This window comes from Pituophis catenifer, unplaced genomic scaffold, assembly GCF_029215685.1.
Source record: "Pituophis catenifer annectens isolate HBS135680 unplaced genomic scaffold, rPitCat1.0.hap2 SCAF_4, whole genome shotgun sequence".
NCBI lineage: Eukaryota > Metazoa > Chordata > Lepidosauria > Squamata > Colubridae > Pituophis > Pituophis catenifer.
This window is the reverse complement of record NW_027256884.1, coordinates 2,640,476-2,662,644: the sequence shown is the minus strand read 5'-3', so window position 1 is coordinate 2,662,644 and position 22,169 is coordinate 2,640,476. Positions and strand designations below refer to the sequence as shown.

At 42.4% G+C, this 22,169-nt stretch overlaps 1 protein-coding gene across 1 annotated transcript; it reads right to left on the bottom strand.

The window, feature by feature from the left end:
* Positions 1–305: 305 nt before the first annotated feature.
* LOC139317214 (snaclec bitiscetin subunit beta-like) lies at positions 306–9,523 on the bottom strand. Its single transcript, XM_070944199.1, has 5 exons — positions 9,463–9,523; positions 8,121–8,317; positions 4,765–4,902; positions 1,719–1,860; positions 306–499 (listed from the first exon to the last, which is right to left on the bottom strand). Exons 1-5 carry the CDS (start codon positions 9,521–9,523, stop codon positions 417–419), a joined length of 621 nt encoding a protein of 206 aa, XP_070800300.1. The 3' UTR covers positions 306–416.
* Between the last annotated feature and the right edge of the window lie 12,646 nt (positions 9,524–22,169).

The following is a 22,169-nucleotide window of genomic DNA, read 5'->3' as shown; positions in this document are numbered from 1 at the left end:
GTGGATTTATCTGACATTTGCAAAGCAGCCTGTTTCCCCCTGTCTTAAAAGTATGACTAGGCCATTAAACGTGGAAGTAAGTGATGTTTAATGAGTGATTTGTAATTACTTTTAAACGAAAGCTTTCTCGCTGCAATCATGGAAGGTCTAAGTAGCCCATAGATCTCGTTAAAGACTCAAATCAAGCCGGATTTCGTTTAAACAATGCGGTTTATTATGGCCCTATAAAATAATGACTGGTGTCAATCATAAGTCAAGCCGATAAATGATTCTTTTGCATTTGAACTAGAAGCAGCGTATTCTGTGTTGCATGTTCTCAAAAGGAAAAAAAAAATTACTTGTGAAGTATCTCCATTTCAGGACTGACCGAGTTGGGTGTTGGCTGTTAGGAAGTAAGGATTGCTTTCTGGTGCAAATTATGGAGGCGTCAAATCTGGTTTGTAGCTGCAGATAAAAGGTAGCCTCGTTTGGCAGTTGGCACCATCCCATCGACCATGGCCTGGAAGTAAAAAACACAGAAATGTCAATAAAAGAGTAAATTAAAAACTAGAACTGGAACGACTTGTCTCCAGAGGTTATGGGTCCTCCATCATTGGAGGTTTTTAAGAAGAGATTGGACAACCATTTGTCTCTAATGGTATGGCATTTCCTGCTTGAGCAGAGGGTTGGAGTAGAAGACCTCCATAGTCCCTTCCAACTCTGTCGTTCTGTTGCTTGAGGGGCAGTCCCAGAGAAGAGGGGCTTCACCTACTCTCCAAAGCACCAGAGAGCAGGACAAGAAGTGACAAGTGGAAGATCATTAAAGAGAGATCCAGCCTAGAACTAAGGAGAAATTTCCTGACAGTGAGAACAATTAACCAGTGGAACAGAAGTTGCCTCCAGAAGTTGTGGTTGCTCCATCACTGAAGGTTTTAAAGAAGAGATTGGACAACCATTTGTCTGAAATGGTGTAAGGTTTCCTGCTTGAGCATGGGGCTGGACTAGAAGATCTCCAAGGTCCCTCCCAACTCTATTTTCTATTCTATTCTATTCTATTCTATTCCTATTTCTGTTCTAATTCTATTCCATTCCATTCCATTCCATTCTTTCTAATTCTATTCTATTCTGCTCTGGTCTGTTCCATTATTTCTTTATTCTATTCTATTCTATTCTATTCTATTCTATTCTATTCTATTCTATTCTATTCTATTCTATTCTATTCTATTCTATTCTTATTCCATTCCATTCCATTCCATTCCATTCCATTCCATTCCATTCCTGTCCTTTCTTTCTCTGTTTCTCCTTCTCCGTTCTATTCTATTCTATTCTATTCTATTCTATTCTATTCTATTCTATTCTATTCTATTCTAGTCTAGTCTAGTCTAGTCTAGTCTAGTCTAGTCTAGTCTAGTCTAGTCTAGTCTAGTCTAGTCCACATGCCTGTAGCCAAGCATCTGAAATCCGATCCCGTGACCATGGGGATGCTGTAACGGTCGTAAATGTGATCAACGGCCGTGAGTTCACTTTTTTTCAGTGCCGTTGTAACTTCGAACGGTCACTAAACGGACTGTTGTGAGGACGATCAGTATCTCCAGTCCGTAGTCAGGCCTTTGTAGTAATACCAAGACTTGCAAAGTAAAAAAAAAAAAAGAACCCTCTCTGTAACTTAAACCCTCTACAGCTTGTGAAAAGATCAAAAGATTCTACAGTTACGGGTCCCAAATATTTGTGGGGAATACCTCCTAAACTGATTTGCAAGCAGACATAGACATTCAGGTTTAGGATGCGATGAATTGTGCTGCTCGCGAAATTAAGAAGTGAACTGAGGGGACGCTGAATGAAATTTGTCGTGGCGCCATCGGTCCATTGAAGAGAGCCACCCTGGAGAAACATAAAACGAGAATGGAACGAAATCAGGGTTTACCTCCTTACCGGTCATGTAATCCGTTCACCAGGAATATTCGCATTAACCAAGATCGAGATTGACTAGCAAAGGGATTGAGTTGGACCCGGTGGTGAAATCTAAAATTCGTTACTACCGGTTCTGTGGGCGTGGCTTGGTGTGTGTGTAGGGTAATGTGACTGGGTGGGCGTGGCCATTTTTTAAAAAATTTACTTTTAAAACCATTTTTTCTATAACCTCTTCGGGGAAGAGGTTGTAAAAAAATGCTTTCAAAAGGCTCTGACGATCCCAGCTGAGTTGCCTGATCGGCAGAGGCTTTTTTTTCTTTTAAATGCCTCTGCCGATTAAGCAACTCAGCTTGGATTGTCAGAGGCATTTAAAAGAAAAAAAAGCCTCTGCCGATCAGGCAACTCAGCTGGGATCGTCAGAGCCTTTTAAAAGAAAAAAAAAGCCTCTGCCGATCAGGCAATTCAGCTTGGATCGTCAGAGGCATTTAAAAGAAAAAAAGCCTCTGCCGATCAGGCAACTCAGCTTGGATCGTCAGAGGCATTTAAAAGAAAAAAAAGCCTCTGCCGATCAGGCAACTCAGCTTGGATCGTCAGAGGCATTTAAAAGAAAAAAAAGCCTCTGCCGATCAGGCAACTCAGCTGGGATCGTCAGAGCCTTTTAAAAGAAAAAAAAAGCCTCTGCCGATCAGGCAATTCAGCTTGGATCGTCAGAGGCATTTAAAAGAAAAAAAGCCTCTGCCGATCAGGCAACTCAGCTTGGATCGTCAGAGGCATTTAAAAGAAAAAAAGCCTCTGCCGATCAGGCAACTCAGCTTGGATCGTCAGAGGCATTTAAAAGAAAAAAAGCTTCTGCCGATCAGGCAACTCAGCTTGGATCGTCAAAGGCATTTAAAAGAAAAAAAGCCTCTGCCGATCAGGCAACTCAGCTTGGATCGTCAGAGGCATTTAAAAGAAAAAATGCCTCTGCCGATTAAGCAACTCAGCTTGGATTGTCAGAGGCATTTAAAAGAAAAAAAAAGCCTCTGCCGATCAGGCAACTCAGCTGGGATCGTCAGAGCCTTTTAAAAGAAAAAAAAAAGCCTCTGCCGATCAGGCAATTCAGCTTGGATCGTCAGAGGCATTTAAAAGAAAAAAAGCCTCTGCCGATCAGGCAACTCAGCTTGGATCGTCAGAGCCTTTTAAAAGAAAAAAAAGCCTCTGCCAATCAGGCAACTCAGCTGGGATCATTAGAGGCTTTTAAAAGCATTTGAAGATCCCAGCTGAGCCGCACGATCATCAGAGGCTTTTTTTTTTTACTTTTAAAAGCATTTTTTCGGCTGAAGAGGTTGTAGAAAAAATGCTTTTAAAAATTAAAAAAAAAGCCTCTGATGATTGTGCGGCTCAGCTGGGCAATGGGGGGGGGGGGGCAGGGATTTTTGCTACCGGTTCTCCGAACCACCCGCCTCCATCGCTACTGGATCGGGCGATCCAGTCCGAACCGGGAGCATTTCACCCCTGGTTGGACCCCATTTAGGTAGTCTTTGACTTACGACCACAAAACGAGCCCAAAATTTTTGTTGCTGAGTGAGGATATCAGTGAGTTTTGCCCTGTCTTACGACATTTCTTGCCATCGTTATTAAGTGAATCACTGCCGTCGTTAAATTAGTCACCCGGTTGTTAAGTGAATCTGGCTTTCCCGGTGACTTTGCAGGTCAGAAGGTTGCCAAAGGGAATCACCTGATCCCGGGTGGGGGGGGGGACACACTGCAACCGTCATAAGTACATGCCAGTTGCCAAGCTTCTTGAATTTGGATCCCGTGACTCTGGGGAGGCTGCATTGGTTGTCAATCACTTTTTTTCAGTGCCTTTGTAATTTTGAACCGTCACTCAATGAACGGTTGTAAGTCGAGGACTACCTGTATGTGGAATTGGGTATCCATGGTTGAGAAGACCAGGAGTGGGCTGTATAATTTATTAGAGGGAAAAGAAATTGAATTGGAAGGAATCTGTTTTCAGCTGAGTTTACTCTAGTTCTCCCGAGCTCAAATGAATCTTTCAAGTAGCTTAAAGTTTGTCTGAAATCTTTTTCTTTTAATGATTCATGACAGCAAATACTGTGGGGGGTTTTTTTTTCTCCTCCTGAACGTGCTGAAGAACTGACTTTTTTTTTTATTATTAAAGTTTTACAAGACAAAAAAACATTTTTACAAGAAAAACATAAACCGTTTGCCATCTTTCCATATATGGATTGTACAATCACATTTGCAAATTAACAACCTCTTTAAGGAAAAAAAAAAAAAACGGTTACGTAAACTCCAAGAACCTCTCCAGATTCCTTACACATATTTTCCCTCCCCTCCTCCCCCCCTCCTACCCCAACCCTCCCCCCCCCGGACTTCCCAGAGCAAATACAGGATATAGCATCTAACAAACATATATATATATAAAAAAAGAAAAAAACCTTTAACTTCCCTTGCTCATATCTAAATATAACTATTTAAACCAATTATTATTTAAAAGTAATCGATCCAACTTCTTTCTTATCTGAAAGAAGAACTGAAGAACTGACTTTTGAAGTCCAAGACCTGTTATGGATAACTGGTGCCTGCTGGAAGATGCTACCTTGACATCCAGGTGATGAAACATCTGTGGTGGTATCATCATACAAATGCCGGCATTGTATTATGGTGTCCCAAAGAGTAGAGCAAGCATCTACCCCTTAGGTAGACCACATCCGAAATTCAATTCCGTATCAGAATAAGAAGATGATGATATACAGTACCAATTATATACTTTTAAAGCAGAAATAAAAAGTCTTAATTGATCGATTGACTGATTGTTACTATTAGAAAGTGGAGTTCAAGGCAGCCAGATGTTTTTAGGGTTGGACATACCTTTCGGTGCTTTCCTCCTATCCAGAACAGGGTGGGTTTTTGTGCTAGGTAAGTGGCCAGCTCCACCAGAAAGTCATTGTGTTGGGCACTTGAGATGCTGGTCAGGTGTCCACCTGGGACAAAGCTTTGACAAGTCCTCTGGAAAGGAATGATAGGAGAGAGGGAGATAAACAGGACAAGGGTAAATTGAAGGTGTGGTTCAGGACGGAGGGTGTGTGTAGAATGGAATGAAGAAAGAGGAAAGAGGGAGGGAGCTAGGAAAGAAGGAGGGAATGAAAGGGAAAGGGAAGGAGAAATAAAAGGAAGACGTGGAAGGGAGAAAGGGAGGCAGAAAAGAAGGAGGGAAGGAGTAGGGAGGAAGGAGAGAAAAAGAAAGGAATCCGTGAGAGAAGGAAAGGGGAAACAGAGATAGGAAGGAAGGAAGGAAAGAAGGAAGGAAGGAAGGAAAAATGAAAGGGAAGGAAGGAAGGAAGGAAGGAAGGAAGGAAAAATGAAAGGGAAGGAAAGAAGGAAGGAAGGAAGGAAGGAAGGAAGGAAGGAAGGAAGGAAGGAAAAATGAAAGGGAAGGAAAGGAAAGAAGGAAGGAAGGAAGGAAGGAAGGAAGGAAGGAAGGAAGGAGGGAAAAATGAAAGGGAAGGAAGGAAGGAAGGAAGGAAGGAAGGAAGGAAAAATGAAAGGAAAGGAAGGAAGGAAGGAAGGAAGGAAGGAAGGAAGGAAGGAAGGAAGGAAAAAACTCAAGCAAAACAGAATATTAAGAATACAAGGGAGACAAAAATTAAACATTCTATGAACCAATATTTCTGAAATGTCAAATGGAGCTAGAGAGCCCTGTGAATGAATCTTCCCCACTCCATGAAAAGCCTATTTTTTTACACACAGAGAAAAACAAAACTCTCTACATTGCTGGTGTCAATGTTTCCTCTGTGGAAACTCCACATTATAAGGATGCTTGTGCCAGTACTCCACAGAGGCGTGCTCTTGATGTAAGATTTGAGTCCCTCAAAGCTCCCTCTCGTCCCCCAAAATGTCCAACTTTGCCTTCTGCTTTACTTCACAAAAGGCAAGGTAATCAGTTACACCCCACCCCATCTATTCTGCCCTCATCATGGCTGCCAAAAAATAAAAATAATATCCAATTATAACGGGCTTTTTGTCTAAGCCATTTTATCTGGAAGCTTAGGAGCAGAGGCTGAATAAAAGCAATGAATAATAAATTTTTTAAAAATGGTCCATATAACCCTGATGCGAATATCCTGCCCATCTAAGCTGAAACAAGATCAACCAGAAGCAAAGAGTATTCACACATGAACGCCTTCAATTTACACAACCCAGAAGCTTTTCTGCCTCTTGAAACGGCTATTTCTGGTAACAAGAAAAGAGGAAACGAGAAAAACCTCACTTCCAATTTAATCACAGATACGAAAGCAGGCCTAGCATGTCCTACCAAGACTTGGCTGGATGAAGAAGGACAGGAGGCCTCACGGAGATCTCTCCGGCTGGATTTTATGCTTGGCGTCAGATCTAACTCAGATGGCCTCAAACGTGGGGCCTTGTTTGGGATGCTGGACCAAAAGGAAAACTTGGCTATTGTTGTGGCCTGTCAGCCGCCGGCCCCTCCAGCAGCCGAATCAGAGGAGGAGGAGGAGGTGTGGGAGTCAGGGCCAGCATCAAGGCAACCTGGGAGCTCCGAGGGGGAAGAAGGAATGAAGCTGGCAGAGAAAGAGAGACAGAGGTGGAGACTGGGCCATCCGTCAGCCATCAGATGGAGAGTCAACAGCCCTGACATCTGGAGGTGGCTGATGAGGAAGAGGAGGAATAGCTGGGTCCAGTTCCTGATGCACAGATGCGCAGAAGGCAGAGGAGAGGAGAGCAGTGGAAATCTATGGGCTGGTCCTTGAGATGGAAGAGCCACCGCTGCTAACGAAGCCCCACCCTAGCTCTGGGGATAAAAGGCAGAGATGAATAGATGTGACAGACAACTATTTATCTTCCGGACAGATGGACTTGTTAGCCTGCTGTGAGAGAGACTTTTTGCCGGGGTTGCTGATGCTCCTAATAAAGGAATCTTTGAGTTCACTTCAGAGGGCTTGTCGTGTCTGGGGAGCTGGGTCAGAACAACTGTCCATCACTGTCCTAATCCCCATGGCGGGCCCCACTGGGTATCTATCTGGGAGCATGATCTTCTTGTTTTTGGTGGATGTTTCCATGAGCTCATCGGCGTGAACAAATCACTTCCTTGTGAAGGAAGGGGAGTCTTATGAACATGTTCTACCTCTTTGATGGAACCAATAGGTTTCCTGCCTGGGACAATGGAAGAATTTCCCAGCAATCTGGACAACAATTCTGTTAGGGATCTTGTTGACCTCTTGAGAGTCAACATGTACTCATCTACCAGGATCTCATGGATCGAGTGCCTGATAGTGGCAGTTTTTTGTAGCATTCTCCTTCCTCTGCAACTTCTCGTTTCCTGCTATGTTCAGCAGTGGTGGGTTTCAATTTTTTTTACTACCAGTTCTGTGGGTGTGGCTTGGTGGGTGTGGCAGGGGAAGGATATTGTAAAATCTCCATTCCCACCCCACTCCAGAGGAAGGTTACTGCAAAATCCCCATTTCCTCCCGATCAGCTGGGACTCGGGAGGCAGAGAATAGATGGGGGTGGGGCCAGTCAGAGGTGGTATTTACCAGTTCTCCGAACTACTCAAAATTTCCACTACCAGTTCTCCAGAACTGGTCAGAACCTGCTGGAACCCACCTCTGATGTACAAGTAGTCCTTGGCTTATAACCATTCATTTAGTGACCATTCGAACTTAACAATGGCACTGATAAATGTGACTTATGACTGTTTGACACGCTTATGACTGTGGCTGCCTTCCCCAGTTGTAAAATGAGGGAAAACTCACTGAACAACTGTCTTGCTTAACAACGGAATGTTGGGCTCAATTGTGGTCATACGTCAACCACAATATGACTACCTGTATATGAGTCCAGTCTTATGGCCTTCCAGATGTTGCTGAAAACATGGCTTACCCAGAGGGCCTTCGGATCTCCCACATGTTGGATGCCACTTCTTAATTTTAACTTGGAATTTTAATCCTCGTGTAATTTTTATTGGCAGCCCTTAATTTCTGTAAACCAGACAGACCTCAGCTAATTTCAGGCAGTTGGATAAATGTTACACCTAACTAAACAGAATAAATAAATGAAATAAACTAATAAATAAACTAAATAAAGGGAAGAGTTGGTTTCAACTGAAGGATGATGTCCTATAAATCTCCCTTGAAGTTCCTGTGGAGGAGACAGGATGCTTGGATAAGAAAAGCCATCCCTGAAAAGGACTATGGAGAAGATGTCAATACCTCAGCTTCTGCCCATGACCGTTGCTGTTGAACATACATGTAGCAGTGGTCCATGTAACTCATCCAGCCATCTCGACAACCTCCTTGACAGAACGAGTTTTGGTTTTCCAGGGCAGAGTTAGGAACCTCAGGCTTCACAAGAGGAAGATTGTTTCGAGCGCCAATATTTAGGAAAAAGGACCCGTGAGCTCTGGTACCTTTGAAGAGACAACCAAGTCAATAATAAAAAGAGAAGCAGCCCCAACCAGCTCCCTCAAATGGTGAAAAGAGCCCAAATTGCACACCCACAAAACTATTTATAGAATTCTCTCTGTGTGTCTCTTTCTTTCTTTCATTCTCTCTCTCCCTCCCTCCCTCCCCCCCTCTCTGTGTCTCTCTGTCTCTGTCTCTGTCTCTCTCTGTCTCTCTGTCTGTGTCTCTCCATGTCTTTCTATCTCTGTCTCTGTCTCTCTCTGTCTCTGTCTCTCCGTCTGTCTGTCTCTCTGTGTGTGTCTCTGTGTCTCTGTCTGTCTCTGTCTATGTCTCTCTGTCTGCGTCTGTGTCTCTGCCTGTATCTCTGTTTTTCTCTGTGTGTCTCTGTCTCTGTCTGTCTGTGTTTCTCTGTCTCTGTCTCTGTCTCTCTCTGTCCCTCTGTCTGTCTCACTCTGTGTGTCTGTCTGTCTCTGTCTCTCTGTCTGTCTGTGTCTGTGTCTCTGTCTGTGTCTCTGTTTTTCTCTGTGTGTCTCTGTCTCTGTCTGTCTGTGTTTCTCTGTCTCTCTGTCTCTGTTTCTCTCTGTGTGTCTCTGTCTCTGTCTGTCTCTTTCTCTCTGTCTCTTTGTTTGTGTCTGTCTCTGTCTCTGTCTCTCTCTCTGTCTCTCTCTCTGTGTCTCTCTGTCTCTGTCTCTGTCTCTGTTTCTCTCTCGCTCTGTCTGTCTGTCTGTCTGTCTGTCTGTCTGTCTGTCTCTCTCTCTCTCTCTCTCTCTCTCTGTGTCTCTTTCTCTCTGTCTCTCTGTCTCTGTCTCTGTCTCCCCCCCTCCCCCCACATAGCAGTTTACCCCTCATCCCCTAGCAAAGGGTAGTTGTGATAAAACAAATCCGGAAGGCATGCATGCCCCTTTAATGTTAAAAATCCTGCTGAAGTCTGATATTGTTAATCATGCTATTAATTTATCTTTTCCCAAACAAGATGTACTATAACCACAACAGCCATATGTTCTTCTTGCTCTGGGTTTATTACCACACGTCAATTTCCATAAATCCTGCATAATATCGGCCACGCCGGCTAGGGATTATGGAGGTTGCAATGCAACCGTCTGGCTCAGTGGGTGCGATTCCACAAGATCACGAAACCCGGGATTCTGACCTTCAAAAAGCAGGAGAACCAGCGTTGCCTGCAAGAACCACAGAAGAATTTGCCGCCTCATTTCTATGTTGTGGGTCAAAGTTCACCTAACACAAAGAGAGAACATATGATGGAATTTAAAACTGAATTTATATTGCCTTACCTGTTCTGAGGAGGCAAAACTCACTCATTTTTACAGATTAACAGAAAATTACAGATTACAGAAAACAGCTCAAGGTTGACTCAGCCTTCCGTCCTTCCGAGGTTGGTAAAATGAGGACCCAGATTGTTGGGGGGCAAGAGGCTGACCCTGTAAACCATTTAGAGAGGGCTGTAAAGCACTGTGAAGTGGTATATAAGTCTAAGAGCTATTGCTATTACTCTTCCTTTTTCCTTTCTTTCCTCCCGCCATTCCTCCCTCCTCCCCTTCCTTCCTTCCTTCCTTCCTTCCTTCCTTCCTTCCTTCCTTCCTTCCTTCCTTCCTTCCTCCCTCCCTCCCTCCCTCCCTCCCTCCCTCCCAGAGGTTAGAATGCAGCGTTGCAGGCTAACTCTGTCCTCTGTCAGCAGTTCGATCCTGACCAGCTCAAGGTTGGCTCAGCCTTCCATCCTTCCGAGGTGAGTAAAATGAGGACCCAGATTGTTGGGGGCAATATGCTCACTCTGTAAGTCGCTCAGAGAGGGCTGTAAAGCAGTGTAAAGCGGTATATAAGTCTAAGTGCTATTGCTATTCCTTCCTTCCTTCCTTCCTTCCTTCCTTCCTTCCTTCCTTCCTTCCTTCCTTCCTTCCTTCCTTCCTTCCTTCCTTCCTTCCTTCCTTCCATGGTGCACAGTGGTTAGAATGCAATATTGCAGACTAACTCTGCCCACAGCCAGCAGTTCGATATGTAAGTCTAAGTGTTAATTGCTAGTGCTGTTCCTGCGCAGTTATCACTTATTTAGCATTGACCCAGTTGCTTTGACCGATAAACTAGAAAGCAAAGTTTCTCCAAGCTCTGTCTTTTTTTGGAGTTGAGGGAACATCTGCACCAGAGAGACGGCACACGCGTGGCATACATAAGCAGCTGTGGACCTACCAGCCTCCCGTGAACATCCTGCCATTCGTTCTGGGATTGCACAATTAGAAATTGTAATTATGGAACGCATTTGTATGTGCTTATGGAAACCCCGGCATGCGCAGCAAAGGCTCACCCGGGGGAAAAACCGTCTACCTCCCACGTCATTTAAGAGTTTTTCAAAGGTCTAACCCAGGACTTCGAATTGGGCCGAAAAGATAATTAACAATTTGTGCAGCTGTCTGGAAATGAGCGCAAAGGTATTCTGGAGGTCCTTAAGGCCTGTCAATCAGTTACCGGGGACCACCCTGGAGAAGAAAACATTCTGCAATAATCTTAAATTAGTCTGTGTGGCACGTTCACTCTTCAGAAGTCAGGGTAGATATGATAGCCCCCTTCAGATACCTGAAAAGAGGTGGTTTAAGATGATTTATATGCACCTGAGGGCAGGACAAGAAGCAACGGATGGAAACTCATCAAGGAGAGAAGCAACCTAGAACTAAGGAGAAATTTCCTGTCAGTGAGAACAATTAACCAGTGGAACAACTTGCCACAAGAAGTTGTGGGTGCTCCAACACTGGACATTTTAAAGAAGATGTTGGATAACCGTTTATCTGAAGTGGTATAGGGTTTCCTGCCTAAGCAGGGGGTTGGACTAGAAGACCTCCAAGGTCCCTTCCAGGTCTGTTATTCTATTTCAAGAGGCACCTGCATTTCTTATTGCATATCAATAGCTGTTTAATATAGAATGGAATGGAATGGAATGGAATGGAATGGAATAAGAAGAGAAGAGAAGAGAAGAGAAGGGAAGGGAAGGAGCCCTGATAGTACAGGGGTTTAGTGCACCCTGTTATTAACACAGTTGCCTGCAATTTCTGCTGGTTCGAATCTCTCCAAGGCTCAAGGTTGACTCAGCCTTCCATCCTTTCTAAGGTAGGTGAAATGAGGACCCAGTTTGTGGGGGCAATAAGCTGACTTTGTATAAAAATATACAAAAGAATGAAGGCTATTGCTTAACGCATTGTAAGCCGCCCTGAATCTCCGGAGAAGGGCGGCATATAAATCAAATTAAAAAAAAAAAAAAGGGAAGGGAAGGGAAGGGAAGAGAATAACTGAGCTAGAAGGGACCTTGGAGGTCTTCTAGTCCAACCCTCTGCTCGGGCAGGAAACCCTACAACCACTTCAGACAAATGGTTATCCAACCTCTTCTTAAAAACTTCCAGTGTTGGAGAATTCACAACTTCTGGAGGCAAGTTATACTGTCCCCATGCATATACCTAGACTTCTACATGAAGATTTGGGACGATAGTAGTGATGTAGAGAAGCAGCTTTAAAAAAAAAAAAAAACCAGCCAGGGGGAATTAGAAGCCATGACAAATGCACCCAATTAAAAAAAGCACCTGTATTAAGAAACACCTGTTCCATAGAAGTACCTGTTTCGTAGGTCTTTCCTTCTCCTTCCTAGATTTTTGGCTGTTGGCAGGCAGTAAGAGAGCTAGTGTGACTCCGGTAGGGAAAGTTCAATTGATTCAATGCTTATATACTTTCTACTCCTTAAGCAAAGAAAGGTGGATCCCTGTATTTGGCTGCATTGTTGATTTTGCTAGTGATCCCTAAATGTTTTAGAAGCACACACCCGAGGTCTCTTTTGCCGTCAGGTTGGCACCTACCAATACACAAAGCAGGATGAGATGGAGCCATCTCAGTTGGTGCCATAGAAGAAAAACGTTCATGGGGTTGACAAGAGGCACCGTTCAAGGATCAGGAACTGCAGAATGAAATGAAGATGCTGGTCTATTGGTCTTCTGTCCATGAAGTCGAGAAAAATCTGCTCCAGTTTCTCTAAAGCTTAAACCCACATTCGTAGGAAAGACATAGTCTCGTGTTTATGAACAGACTGATATTTTAACAGAATCAGAGAGCTGGAAGGGACCTTGGAGGTCTTCTAGTCCAACCCTCTACCCGTGAAGGCGAACCTATGGCATGCGTGCCACAGGTGGCACACATAGCCATATCGGTGGGCATGTGAGCTCAGCTCCGGTGGGCGCAGGCTTTCTGGGCCAGGGGTGGGTTCTAATTTTTTTTACTACCAGTTCTGTGGGCGTGGCTTATTTTGTGGGCGTGGCTTGATGGTCATGTGACAATTATTTAGGATTTAACAGAGGTACTGGTCTACCAGGCTGTACCGATCTACCCATTTATTTTTGCAGGCACTGATCTACTCATGTATTTTTGCAGGCACCGGTGTACTCATTTGTTTTCTTTTAACACTGATCAGCTGTAGGGCGGCCCTTTGAAGCCCTGAGGGAAGAGTTTAAACAGTATTTTTCCCTCTAGCCATCAGCTAGAGCCGGTTCGGTGATGTCATATCGTCACCGCTACCAGCTCGGCGGAACCGGCAGAACCGGGAGGAACCCACCACTGTTCTGGGCCCACCAGAATTAGGGAAATAGGAGGGCCTCTGGGGGTGGTGAGGAAGGCCTGTTTTTCTCTCTTCCCAGCTCTCCCCAGCTCTCCCCAGCCTCCAGAGAAGTTGGCAAATGGGGCTTTTTTGGCCTCCGGAGGGCCTCTGGGTGTGGGGAAGGCAGTTTGCACCCTCCCCAGCAACTCTTCTTCTTATGTTTTAGTCTCCAGTCCCCTAATCATCTTTGTTGCTCTCCTCTGCATTTTTTCTAAAGTCTCAACAATTTATCAGATTACTGAATAACTTCTGCTGTTATAAAAAGTATCTTGGTTCATTAAAGACAGCGCCGTAGATATGGAGCAAAGCATCATTAATATCAGTGAAACCATTAATGTCTACCTTTATTTATAGCTATTGATAATTCTCATTTGCTATCGTTCCTTAGTAGCACAAGCTGACATCTGGTAAAAGTAGAGATTTTGGTTTGATTTCCTGCAACCAGAATTACAGGAAATTATCACGGGGCTGTATCATTTGAGAATGTGAACAGAACCTTATGTGAGAAAAGGACTCTTCCATTAAAAAAAAAAAAATCTTATTTAGAGAAATGTAGCATTTCAGAGGGAAGGGCTGACTGGTTTTTATTCCTCAGAAGTGTTTTCTTAAATAAATATGACTCCATATTTATATATGACAAACAATGCAAGCTGAAGTTTGATTTAGTACAGGTTATTTCTGTGTGAGAAAAAGGATTAAAAGAGAGAGAGATAAAGGGATCACGTCGATATTTACTCTTGCTTCCCAAAATAACACTCCTTTCAGGATGTTTAAGATTCTGTGGAAGCTCAATTCAGCACACCCAATTGTGTGGCCTTTTGTTAAACCCGATTCTAATATTTAAGTCATTAAATACTCTTGGGTTCCACTAAACACTTAGGATGTATTTGCACTTTTAAAACATACCTTTGGGGTGATGAATTTGGATTGGCACCAAATATTTATCATCGATAAAAGAGGTTTTTGTTTTCCTTCTCCTTTATTCTGTAATCAGATAGACTTTTGCTGCGTTAATTCTCAGGAATAGGAAGCATTGTAAAATAATTGGAAGGTTGCACACTTACGACGAAGGATTCGTCCCAAAGAAAGAATCTCCAAATTGAGAGGGAGAGATGATCTCACTTTAGCAGGGAAAACCCAAGCTTGAAAAGCCTTTAAAGGTATGTGAGTGTGTATGTGTGGGTGTGTGTAGACACAGGGCAGGAAGATCAACGGACCAGAAGGTAGAACCACCATGAGGTTGACTTAAGAAAGTATCTGCGTCAACTCTGCAGCTGGCAGTTGTAAAAGAATGGCACTTTTACAAAAAGAAAATGTTGGAAGTCAATCAATCAGAATCGAGCTCGAAGGGACCTTAGAGGTCTTCTAGTCCAACCCTCTGCTCAATCAGGAGACCCTCTACCATTTTAGACAAGTGGCTGTCCATTCTCTTAAAAACCTCCAGTGATGAAGCATCCACAACTTCTGAAGGCCCAATTCTGTTCCATTGGTTAATTGTTCTCACTGGTTGCTTCTCTCCTTGATGAGTTTCCATCCATTGCTTCTTGTCCTGTTCTCTGGTGCTTTGGAAAATAAGTTGACCCCCTCTTCTTTGGGGCAGCCCCTCAAATACTGGAAGACTGCTATCATGTCCTCCCCTAGTCCTTCTTTTCACTAGACTAGCCATACACAATTCCTGCAACCGTTCTTCATATACAGAAGATGTTTTAGCCTCCAGGCCTTTAATCATCCTAGTTGCTCTTCTTTGCACTTTTTCCGAAGTCTCAACATCAAAGTCTGAACAAGAAGACTCCAAAACTCAACCCAAAGATACAAATGAAAACTATGAATTGTGAAGGAACATGGGAGACAAGGGCATAGGAGATCTTCGTAGATCATCCCTCATAACCAATGGGGCCAATACAGATGGAAGAGTTGAAAGTCAACTGGCCAAGAAGGCAGTCAGTAGCTTCAGAGCATTGCCATAATCTAAAGGAGATTTTCTATCCTTGCAAAGAATATGGAGGAGAGGACAATAATAACAAGAGAATAACGGTTGGAAGGCACCTTGGAGGTCTTCTAGTCCAATGTTCTAGTTATCAAATTCGACATGATTTCTGGCACATCCTGTTGTTGGCAATTAAATCCTTTCCGAGAGTTAACTTCCTACTGCTTAAGCCATCTATGAAAGTCGTGTTATTTTTAAAAGCAATTTCTTTGCCCTCCTTCCTGCAAACCCTTTGGAGAATGTCAACATGCTCTCCAACTAGATGCTGTAGGAGAAGAGATTAGAGGAGCAGAAGAACCCATATTGGAAACGAGATAAACAGGTCTTCCAACTCCTTCCTAGCTGCTTTGTTTTGTGACCTCCAAGGAAGGGCTTAGAATGAAGCCGTTGGCCACATGTTGAGTCTTTGCCCAGCCTTCTCCCATAGGTGGAATTCTTCTATATTTTTGTTCTTCTCCTGGATTTTTTGACTTCACAGAATGGAATAACAGAATGAGTTGGAAGGGACCTTGGAGGTCTTCTAGTCCAACCCCCTGCTCAGGCAGGAAACCCTATAGCAGTGATGGTGAACCTTCTTAGCACCGAGTGCCAAAAAGGGAGCACGTGCGCGTCTGGGCCGCAACCTGGAAGAGGAACTGCACGCGCCCAAAAATGAACTTCCGGTTTCAGCCAGCTCCTCTTCCGGGTTTCTGGAACACATGCACATGCGACGATCTTCTAGTTTCCAGCACTGCCACATGCAAAAAGGCCAGCTGATCATCGCGAGCACATGCGCGCCAGAAACCCTAAAGAGGAACGGTTGATACCATGGATGCCAGGCGACATGGCTCCGTGTGTCACTTTGGGCATGCGTGCCATAGGTTCGCCATCACAACTCTATAGCATTTCAGACAAATGGGTGTCTAAAGTTTTCTTTAAAACCTCCAGTGTTGGAGCATTCACAACTTCTGGAGGCAAGTTGTTCCACTGATTAATTGTTCTCAATGACAGGAAATTTTTCCTTTTTTTTAAAAAAAAATATTTTATTTATTTTTTCAAGCATATATAAGATAACAGGTAAAAGTATAAACATAATTTGAATACATGAAAAGAGTAAGAATAAAAAGGAATATTAGGACAGGGACGGAAGGCACACTGGTGCTCTTATGCACGCCCCTCTTAGGAATGGGGTGAGGTCAACAGTAGACAGTCTAAAGTTAAAATTTTGCGGGTTTGGGGGAAGAAACCACAGAGTCAGGTAATGCATTCCAGGCATCGACCTCTCTGTTGCTGAAGTCATATTTTCTGCAATCGAGTTTGGAGTGGTTTACCTTGAGTTTGTATCTATTATTTGCTCTTGTAATGTTGTAGTTGAAGCTGAAGTAGTCATTGACAGGTAGGACATTGTAGCAGATAATTTTATGTACTATGCTTAGGTCAGACTGAAGTCGGCATAGTTCCAGGTTGCTTCTCTCCTTGATTATTTTCCATCCTTTGCTTCTTGTTCTGCCTTCAGGTGCTTTGGAGGATAGGTTGACCCCCTCTTCTTTATGGCAGCCCCTCAAATATTGGAAGACTGCTATCAATCACTCCTATTCCTTCTTTCCATTAAACTAAACATATCCAATTCCAGCAACCGTTCTTTATATGTTTTAGCTTCCAGTTCTATCTGGTTTTTCAGCTGGCTTCTCTACACTGGTCAAATGAGGTTTCATTCTAGAATAATCCAATTATTATTCATATTATTTTATTTTATTATTCATATTTCTATGCCGCCCACTCTCCGAGGACTCTGGGCAGCTTACACCAAAGACAGTATGCTAAATAGCTCCGAGTCTTCGGAGAAAGGCGGCATACAAGTTGAACAAATAAATAAATAAATAAATATTGCCCCCAACAATCTGGGTCCTCATTTTTCCCACCTCGGAAGGATGGAAGGCTGAGTCAACCTTGAGCCGGTGAGATTTGATCCGCTGATCTGCTGAACTAGAAGTAGTTGCAGTAATGCACTCTAACCACTGCACCACCTCGGCAATTGATACCTTGTTTGTCAAATGACAAACAGACAAACAGATATTTGAGAAATAACAAGGCCAGTCCTCTGAATTCCTACAGAGAGAAACATGTCGTCATATTTTCGGAAGATCTCTAGGATTCAGAGAACTGTCCTTGTTATTTCTCAAATTTGGTAATAATTATGTAGGGCAACCAGATCCTTCTGCAGAGTTTTCGGAGGCAGCCTTAGCTCTTTGCTGTCCTCTAGTGCCGATTTGAATTTGGGTAACCCAGTTCTGGTAGCTGGAGAGGATATTTTCCAGTAAAATAGGCCATTTGATCTTTGTAATCAAAGGAATAGCGTTTGGTCTGCATTTTAATCCAGGAAGAGTATTGGATGGCATTTGGTCTGGGGATTCAAACCGAGGGAGGTGTGTCATTTAAATCTGTTTACTATTTTGTTTTGTTTTGTTTTGTTTTCTCAGTCATAAGATGGAACTGTAGCTGTGTAGCCAGAAAAACGAGGGTTTGGGTCACAGATGAATTTTGCTTACAAAGAGCCCCAATTCACAGTGCTCCAAAAGGTCTATATTAGATGTATAGGGTTGTATCTATATTAGATGGCAGCTATCGGTCTATCATCTTCCCTAATTATCATCCTTTTACTAAGTCTCTCTCTCTCTCTCTCTCTCTCTCTCTCTCTCTCTCTCTCTCTCTCTCTCTCTCTCTCTCTCTCTCTCTCTCTCTCTCTCTCTCTCTCTCCCCTTTATCAACTATCATCTGTGTCTGTCAATCTATCATCCTCTCTCTCTATCATCTCTCTATCATCTATTACCTGTCTATCATCTCTATCTATCATCTATATTTGGCTCCTGGGCTACAGCAAGTCCCATTGTGATGCTGATGAGCCCCATCAACAGCGGAGCTGATAAGAAATGGATCGCTCATTGATTGCAGAAGAGAGACAGTCTATCTGTTTGTGTTTCTCTTTGTTTCTGTATCTCTTTCTCTTTGTACCTCTCTGTCTTTCTTTGTCTCTGTCTGTCTGTCCATCTGTCTGCCCATCTGTCGGTCTGTTTCTCTCTCTCTACCTACCATCCATCATCCATCCATCTATCTATCATCTATCTATCTATCATCTATCTATCTATCTACCATCTCACTTCTGTCTCTCTCTGTTCCTTTCTCTTTCTTTGTATATCTATGTATCTATGTATCTATCATCTATCATCTACCTGTCTATCATCTCACTTCTGTCTCTCTCTGTCCCTCTGTATGTCTCTCTATCTCTCTATCTCTCTATCTATCATCTATCATCTATTTGTCTATCATCTCACTTCTGTCTCTCTCTGTCCCTCTTTCTTTGTATCTATCTATGTATCTATCTATCTAACTATCTATCTATCTATCTATCTATCTATCTATCTATCTATCTATCTATCATCATCTATCTATCATCTATCTGTCTTATCATTTCACTTCTGTCTCTCTCTGTCCCTCTTTCTTTGTATCTATCTATGTATCTATTTATCTATCTATCTATCTATCATCTATCTATCTATCTATCTATCTATCTATCTATCTATCTATCTATCTATCTATCTATCATCTCACTTCTCTATCCCTCTCTGTCTTTCTTTCTTTCTCTCTCTCTCCCTCCCTATCATCTATCTATCATCTATCTATCCGTCATCTTTTTATCATCTGTCAGTGTCTGTTTGTCAGTCTATTATCTTATCCATCCACCCATATATAGCTATATAGCTATCTCCTCTTGTTATAATCCCCTTATCATCTCTCTATCATTCTCTCTCTTATTTGTTGTGACAGAAAAAAATGGCCAATTAGCTCTAGCATGATGCCTACAAATCACCTCAGCAACGTAGCACACTGTTTGCCCATGTCTATTCATCATTTGATACCCTGATTCTGCCAATATTCTCAAAAGGAGGAGAGTTTGGGAGAAGCACCCTTAAGGGATTAATTGACCTAGTTAGCTAACCCGAAAGAGGTTCTATTTAACCCTAAATAGACCCAATGGTGCCCATCCTAACTAAACTTTGCCTGATCACTCAGTTAACTCAGTTTGACTCCAGAGTCTTCCAAGAAAAAGAACTGGAGAGAATGAATGAAAAAAAACCCCAAGCTTTTCCAATATGTGACATATTGAGCTGAAGACTTAAAGAATGGACAATCCATTCCTCTTCTGATAAATACAGATTTATCACATGCGCCATGCAACCCCACTTTTAAGGCAATTGCTAGGAGAAAAGCAAAGATTTTAATGGTCAGATTTATGCCACTAGGAACAAAATGAATAAACCAGTCTCCAAGTTTACAGCTAGTCAAGAATTGCTTCAGGCATTAAGCCAAATTCAGAGCTCCCTCCCTCCCCCTCTCTCTCCACTTTTTCTCTCTGTATGTTTGTGTTGTGTGTGTGTGTGTGTGTGTGTGTGTGTGTGTATGTATGTTGCTAGGTTATTAGTCAACACAACAGGCAATATCATGAAGATTCTTGCAAGACAGTGGATCTAATATTAATATCTGTCTGGTAAAGAAGAAGCATTTTTTGCAAAAGCTGGGGGTAAGTCAATAATGAACGGATTGGATTTCATATTGAATCTTTCAAACCCAGCTGGGTGGAAGAAATTGACTAGATATTTGCAAGTCAATGCCTCCTTTCCCGCATCCTTCAGCTCCTGTATATTTTAGCCTCAGCTGTCAGAGGACAAAGTGTTTGAATTGCCGAGAGAAAGCGTTAGGTTTGCTTTGGCTCCAAATAAAAATAAATGTATTTGGTGCATATAACTATAATTTATTCTTATTTTCCAAGTTTCCTTCTGGAGTATTTGTTTTAGCCTCACGGCCAGCCTGTAAGAGAGATTAAACAGTGATAGGAATTAACCCAAGGTTATCTAACTAATCAAGGAGAGAAGCAACTTAGAACTAAGGAGAAATTTCCTGACTGTGAGAACAATTAACCAGTGGAACAACTTGCCTCCAGAAGTTGTGAATTCTCCAAAAATTGGAAGTTTTTAAGAAGAGATTGGACAACCATTTGTGTGAAATGGTATAAGGTTTCCTGCCTGAGCAGGGGGTTGGACTAGAAGACCTCCAAGGTCCCTTCCAACTCTGTTATTCTCTTCTCTTCTCTTCTCTTCTCTTCTCTTCTCTTCTCTTCTCTTCTCTTCTCTTCTCTTCTCTTCTCTTCTCTTCTCTTCTCTTCTCTTCTCTTCTCTTCTCTCTTTTTTGAATTTTGAGGACAAATCAGAATTTAGGTAGCCCTATTCTCAGCATAACACAGTTGGAAGGGACCTTGGAGGTCTTCTAGTCCAACCCCCTGCTGAAGCATGAAACTCTATTCCACTTCAGACAAATGGTTGTCCAATCACTTCTTTAAAACCTCCACTGATGAAGCCCCTACAATCTCCGGAGGCACAATCACCGTGGTGCTTTTTCAGAACTCGGACCAAACTTCTAAGCATCTTCCTATGATTTATGTTCTTTAAGATTATAAAGAGAGTCATTCTTCTAATTGATATTTTTTGAAAACTTCAGTGCGATATCTGCAATAATGGCGACAAAGATCGCACAAAGAATATTTTTCTACCAAATCAAGTTATGCTGCTTTTTCTTGCTTGCTCCTCTAAAATCTAAAAATAGGCATCCAAAAGCAGATTTTTAAATACATCTGCAGAGATGCAAACCATCTTAAACTGCATGAAGCTAAATCATTCTCAGTATGTATATTGAGAGAAGATGATTGTTTGGCTTCTGTTTGAGATGTATATATTATTAGGTGCTTCAATCTGTGGAATATAACTATAATTTATTCTTTTTTTTTTTCCAAGTTTCCTTCTGGAGTATTTGTTTTAGCCTCACAGCCAGCCTGTAAAAGAGATTAAACAGTGATGGGAATTATTATTATTATTATTATTATTATTATTATTATTATTATTATTATTATTATTATTATTATTATTATTATTATTATTAGACTTATATGCCGCCCTTTCTCCACAAGGACTCAGAGTGGCTCACAGCAATAAAAAACAAGTCCAATTAAAATTCAACAATAAAAACTAAAATTCCCATTAAAACCCCATTCAGTCCAGGCCCGCTTGGCGAAACAGCCAAGCTGGCCAAGGTTATCTAACTAATCAAGGAGAGAAGCAACCTAGAACTAAGGAGAAATTTCCTGACAGTGAGAACAATTAACCAGTGGAACAACTTGCCTCATGAAGTTGTGAATTTGCACGTAATGTTCAAATTAGACATCTATTGTAGGAGAAGAGCGAGGATTGGCCTGGAGACAATGCTTACAACCTTGGAACTTCTAGTTCAAGATCCTGTTTCCAAAAGTCCACCAGAAAGGGAATTCTTGAGACCTTAGGGTTCTAATTCAAAACTTCGAATTAAAACATATCTTGTTTACGATTAACAGAATTGACCTTGGAGGTCTTCTAAGTTCAACCTGCAACTCAAGCAGGAGACCCTGTTCCATTTTGGTTGTCCAATCTCTTCTTAAAACCTCCCGTGATGGAGACTCCACAATCTCTGCCATTCCATTGATTAATTGTTCTAACTACCAGGAAATTTCTCCTTTGTTTCTAGGTTGGTTCTCTCCATGATTTATTTCCATCCCTGGTTTCTTGTTCTGTCTTCAGGTGCTTTGGAGAATAGGTTGACCAAAGCACCTGAGGACAAAACAAGAAGCAACGGATGGAAACTATTAGAATTACAAAGCAAAGCTGTCCACAAAGGTGGATTTATACTCCAGGAAGTATAAGTCATCTTGGACTCTACATAAAGTTCCATATCTGCACAGAGATAGAGATTAGAAATAGAGATTAGAGACAGAGATCTGAGATATAGAGATAAAGATGGAGATGGAGATTAGAAATTAGAGATTAGAGTTTAGAGAATGGAGATGGAGAGTGGAGATTGGAGATTAGAAATTAGAGATTAGAGGATGGAGTTGGAGAGAGGGGGAGAGGGTTAGGGATAGGGATAGGGATAGGGATAGGGATAGGGATAGGGATAGGGATAGGGATAGGGAGAGAGAGAGAGGGGGGGGAGGGGAGAGGGGAGAGGGAGAGAGGGAGAGAGGGAGAGAGGGAGAGATATCAATGTTGCACAATGCAGTAACACAGCTGATTTTTAAAAATAAAGCCAGGAGCCAAATTTACATATTTTTTGGTTTGTTTTTACAATCAACAGCTCCTTTCCTGCTTGTAATTTGGAAACAGTGGAG